The 6,000-nt window shown below is 32.5% G+C and overlaps 1 protein-coding gene across 1 annotated transcript in view; it reads right to left on the reverse strand.

Moving 5' to 3' along the window:
* The window catches only part of AHI1 (Abelson helper integration site 1), a gene marked incomplete at its 5' end in the record, with an annotated part of 79,026 nt that overhangs the window by 43,473 nt on the left and 29,553 nt on the right, over positions 1 to 6,000 (reverse strand). The window contains one exon of the mRNA XM_027898953.1: positions 1,771 to 1,888. Within this exon, the coding sequence (XP_027754754.1) occupies positions 1,771 to 1,888 (118 nt within the window). The remainder of the gene's footprint in view (positions 1 to 1,770; positions 1,889 to 6,000) is intronic.

Below are 6,000 nucleotides of genomic sequence, written 5' to 3' on the forward strand. Positions count from 1 at the left end.
TATATATTGTGTATATAAAACCAATACAGGAAAGGTTCTGTCCTTCCATCACAATCCCTAATTAATAGATTTGTTTAAGTATCGATTTTCTATTATTCCAAAGCAAAATTTAACTGGCAGTTAGGACCTATGAACACAAGCACTTACCTTATAGTTTATAGCCAATGGAGAAAGATGAAATAGACGAGTAAATATTTCTCATATATTTGACTGAAAATAACTCTACCAGAGTAGAACAACTTGGAGGCCCCCAAAATGACAGAGGAATAATTTACAATTTTTAAATATTTTCTTACAGAAAAATCTATTTCAATTGTGACCCACTAGTATTTTTATGGTTGTCTTCCCTTAAAAATCTTCATGTTCTCATGACTTCTTCTTTACTATATTTTCTTTTTTTTACTTCCTTTTTCTATACTTTCCTTGTGTAAATAATATTGTGTACCTGTAGATCATCTTGAAGTATTAGTCAGTTTTGGATACAATTACATTAGGAGCATATGTGAACAGCTATAACATATATATATATTTGCTCATGCTATTTAGGAAGTTGCCATCAACACATTTAGCTGTGCTTCTCCATTAAGCAAAATTCAAGAAAATAGAATTATTCAGTTTCAGAATATTAGGAATAGCCATTTAGAACAACTTGAAGTATATGTTAATGTTCTTTGAAGAGTTAGTCCACTTATTTTAAATACTCACAGTATGTAAGACAGAATACGTATTCTACAGTTTCTGTAAGATTTACACACTCTGGAAATAACATGCATCTGTTGTGCAAAAGATGAATAGTATTACGGATCTAAGCTCTTCTGTTCAGGTAGAAAATGGAAATACAGAAGTTAATTGGTGTATGGCCATTTACATTGTGAATTAGTGACTAAGAGTAATTTTGAGACTAGTGGTCAATCTCTTAGACCATGCTAAGGATCCTTTCCCTGGCAGCTCAGAAAAAGTAATCATAGCTTGATTTGCAAAAAAAATTGCCTTCCTTTAGGAGATAATTCTATATAATTATAGAGATTATTCCTATCTTTACTATCTAAATTTTAAATCTCTATTACCTGTTTTTAGTTCATTAAATATTCCACCCTCCCCCTGGAATCCTTTTTACCCTTCTCAAAGATACAAAACAAAAACACTTCAAAGTTAAGGTACCAATTTTCTGTCTTATTTTACAAGTGCCCCCCCAAAAAGAGAAAATTACATGAAATAATAAATTTTTTGTTATTAAATACCATGATTAGCAATGAAACAGATATTATTAGCTAAGTAAGCATCACAAATCTGCATTTTTGCACTGCTTGCCTTTTTCTCAAATTCTCTTAATGTAAAATATCTTTAGGAAAAAAAACCCTAAAAGTACATGAAATACAACTGCAAATGAACTATCAACATCTATGGTTCTTATATAAGTATGTATGATTTTAAATCCTATTATTTTTGAGTGTCCATGTTTAAGATCATTTAGTAAGCATTAAAGTATTATCAAAATATTAAATTAAGAAAATTTGGCAATCTCATATTCTTCTAGGAACTGACATCACAATTACATAAGTGTGCAGTTTAAGGAAAAAAAAGGCATTACAAGAGAACATGGATCAGTATTGGATTGTATCACACTGCACTTTATAAACAATATCACATATAACAAAACCAGGACACTTCCTTAAAGAGCTGCACAGCCAAATTAAAAAACGCAGAAAAAACATTCTCGTAAAGTTATTACCCATTCCCTACAAAGAGGGAAGGAATAAAGAAACTTACCACTTTCAGCAGTGAAAGAATACAGAGGATTCAATGGAGCGCTGAGAGTGCCTGGCAGTCTTAGCTTGGAGTGTGGTGACACTGATGATGGCGCAGGAAGCAAGAGATTTGAGCTTGCCTGTAATGAAGACAAATCAGAAAGTGAAGTGCAATTTCCTGGGTCATTTACTGATGCAATAGCTAGAAGAGAAATATTTGCTTACTGTAAATAACTATTATATTTCAGGAAAAAAATAAGACTCAAGCTGACAATGACTAACAACTTCAATTTCTTTTTTTTTTTTTATTATTTGGAGGTACAGACTTGGAAAAATTACTGGCACAGCTATCAGCTGAACTATATGTTTATCTATGCACACTACTTCTCAAGCAATGCAAACAATGAAACAAAATTGTTTCAACCACCATCTTTCTGCATCTTTGTATACAAAAAGACATTTATATATGGTCATAAACTTAAAAATTCTCATTTTTGAGTATTCTGACTACACTTTTTTTCTGAAGAGATTACTCACTATTAGAGGAAAAAAAATTTTAATCAGACCTAACACAAAACCAATTTCTGCATATCAATACAGTACACTTTAGACCAAAATTCCAGACACTTCCTACATGTAAGTTACACAAAAAGTATCTCCAGTCCTAATTTCCACAGTTATAAAGATAATGTAATGAACATTTGTTTTCCTAATGAATGTCTTGATATACATACAACTATTAAAATGCAAAAGCCCTTTCCCCAAATTTTACTCGACATATTATCCAATACAACACTATGAAAAAAATGAACAGTCTTAGGTTTTTATTTGATCCAACTCAGAATTTTACTGTTTGTTAAATGTATTTTCACTGACTGCCTTAATAATACAATCAAAGGAGATGAAAACTAGGCCTTAAACAAAATATTTGTAACTTTCATCAAGCAGAATAGATTCATGTGCTAGAATTCTTGAGTTATTTACATAAGGCAACATAATTCTTGATCCTTTCAAAAGTTAAGCCTTTTTCATCATATAGAATAAATGCATGTGATCACTTAATTCAATCAGAAGCCCAGACTCAGTAGAGTACTTCCTCTGGCCTCAGCAAACTCTAGATCAGAACCTTTAACTTGACTTTTGGGTCAGCGTTATTTTGCAAATTTTCAATTTACTCACTTGTCAATCCTGTTTAAAGAACGAAGATGGCTAAAGGAAAGTGAATTGATGGGTTATCTCAGAAACTGTATATTTTATATAACCATTATTTCTGTAGTTTAGTAAATATTAATCAATTCAATAATACCTAATATTTGGGCATTAGCAGGTGTAGTGGAATGCAGGTAATATAGCACTAAAAATGTGTGCTGAATGACTTGACTGCGCCATAGAGGACATCTGCTACCATCTCCTCTATGCCACTACACTAGACCTCTGTCTTAATCTATCTGCCTTTGACTAGACAAGAACTCTTGCAGCAACTGTGTACCATTGTAAGGACTGTACTCCAAAGCTTAAAGAAAGAAAACAAAATGGAAAATAAGATTAATCATTGAACATGATTAAAAAAAAAAAAAACATTAAACCTGTTACATTTCACTGCAATGTACCAATTTAAATGAATGTTAGCAAACAGTAGCTGTGAAACTTAAGCAGAGAGAAGGCCTGTTTGTCTGAACAACTACAGCAAAATCAACCTGCTTTTCTTACATTTATATATGTAAGCTAGTAAGCTTCATTAATATAAAGTTTTCTCTGATACAAAAAATATGGTGAAAAGCCATTAGCTTATGTGTTTACTCAAATATAGAAAAATAATCTGTTCTGCAAATGTTTGAGCTCAGCTTTCCAGTGCTGCATCTTCTTTAATCTACTGGAAGCTCTAGAGAGAGTCTTTCTCCCTAGATAAATGAGAAGATTCCCCTTTGCATGAATTTCTAGCCGAGTGGACACTATGCCATCAGACAAACATGTATTTTCTAGCCAAATACCCTCATGGAATTCCCTTTCAAATTCGCTATCAAAAAGTATGTTTCAGATAATACTAGGGAATGAAGACAGGTTGAATATATGGGTCTTTGGAAATCAAACTAAACATGGCAAAGCAAACTACTGAAAACTAGCACTTAACAGATAAACCCCAGTTCATCCTGGAAGGAAAAATTATGATGATAAACTTGTCTTGATTGTGATGTTGGAATGAATTACATTGAAGATATGAAAAACTATTTAAATTATTCCTGTACAACATTTAATTCAATTCTCTTTATTTTCCTGCTGTATCATGCAAATAGTCTCATTATACAAGCCAAACAGCCATGCTTTGAAATCATATGCAACAGAAACACACAACAGAAGATTGTGTACAGTACTGAAGAGTTAAGAAAATCCTATCCTATGAAAAATAAATAATTCTCCTACAACAGGCAGACATAAGGCTACCTTATGGAACAGAGTGAAGCAATTTTTTTTTGAAATGCATGCTGTGGGAAGGCATTGCTAAATACCTTTACAACGAGCAAAGTTGGCTAAGATAGCCAACCATGAATTCACTTATTTTTCACAACAGGGTCTGCTTGCTTCATGCACAAACCACAGCTTTATCAAAGATACAGTTTACTACTATCCTGAATTGAGTAAAACTAAGACTCACAACATTCATGTCATTTTTTTTTGTAGCAAAAAAGATACCTACATAATTTTTGCCAAGTTTAAACAAAGCTGTTTTGCATTTTCCTTTTTGTTAGGACAGCTTTATGCAAATCACACAAATACACATTTTCAGTGGAACTAGTTTTGACATTAATAGTGAATTGCATGAGACAAAGAACAGAATACTCTAAGATTCAACAAGCTGGCAAAAGCTATTCTCTTTTCCCTAAGAATGCAATTTTATAACCTTTGCAATCAATAAAATTAACATTTCCATATATACTTGCAAGCTAAATCATGTTGGTCAGCTCTATATTACTTCTTAATCTTTTAGTTTTAGTCTTCCCTTCTGAAACTTTAGGTCTCTAGGACATTTCTAAAGACAGTTTAAAAGCATTATTAAAACCATGATTCTGCAGAATTTAAAAGCTGAATTTGAAATAAAAACAAAACACAAATTCTGATATTTTTCTCCATGTTAGAAGAAAATACATAAGCAATAATGCTTCAAGTAGGAATACAGCAATACAGCTTTTAAATTCGTAATGTAAGTTTGAGTCAAGTTTACATCTACATAAAAGTGCAATTTCTATGACAGTAGGACTAGAAGGACTCCAATGAAGGCTAGGATTCTATTATGATAGGTGTCCTGCAATCACTTAGAGACTACTCTATTTTGCTCTTATATACTTTTATACTGAGTGTTAAAAAAAAAAACCCACAGCTAAAATAAGGTATTATCCCCACAGAGAGGCAAAATTACTTGTCTGAAGCAAGTATGTTCCCCTGATGCTTCCTACAGTCCTCTTACTCTGACTATACTGATCAGCAACTCCTCTAAATGGCGATATAGGTTCCTCATAACTTGAGTGCATAAATGTTTTTCCCCATAGAGGCCCAGAGGTGACCAGGGCATACAAATTAAAATTTACACTAAGAGGTGCTTGATCCTACAGTTTAGTCATTGTCTACAGACGCAGTCTCATCACACAGTGATTATGCATACTCAGTTCCTTAGTTCTGCCAGAGAGTTCTGGCATTTCAGTTACAGGTTACTTCAAAAGCTTTCTTCCTTTTTTCTTCTTTTATCTTTAAAAAAAATAAAAAGAAGAAATTAAGATTGCTATAAACATTTGGAATAGTATGTTTCTTTCATTTAGCCACAAGGAATACTAACTTCTTTGTACAGGACACAAAACAGTTAAATACAGGCTCAGTTATACACAGGAACTGTAGACTCACTCAGTCATTAAACACAAAGAGAACGACCTTTCCTGGATTGGATAAAACCGGCATTTCAACTTAAGAACATGCCTGGATATACACATCTTAGCAGAAGTGGGCAGTATATCACCAATAACAGTAAAAAGTAGATTTGTCTTGTTTATTAAGATCCAAGTAGGTTACTATGTAAACTATGACCTCATGTTATGATTCATGCTATCAAAAAACATGTGACCAGGGGAAAAAAAATAAATTACTTTAGTAGTTAATTTTTAAGATGTCTTCTTTTTTGTGCAAATGAAAAATGGATATAACCCCTTTCACATAAAAAACACACCCAAATATACTTGCCCTATGATTTTACTTCTCTTCCTAT

This window comes from Empidonax traillii, unplaced genomic scaffold (genome assembly GCF_003031625.1).
Source record: "Empidonax traillii isolate 1590-97213 ecotype Southwest subspecies unplaced genomic scaffold, ASM303162v1 scaffold631:size1259156, whole genome shotgun sequence".
Classification (NCBI taxonomy): Eukaryota; Metazoa; Chordata; class Aves; order Passeriformes; family Tyrannidae; genus Empidonax; species Empidonax traillii.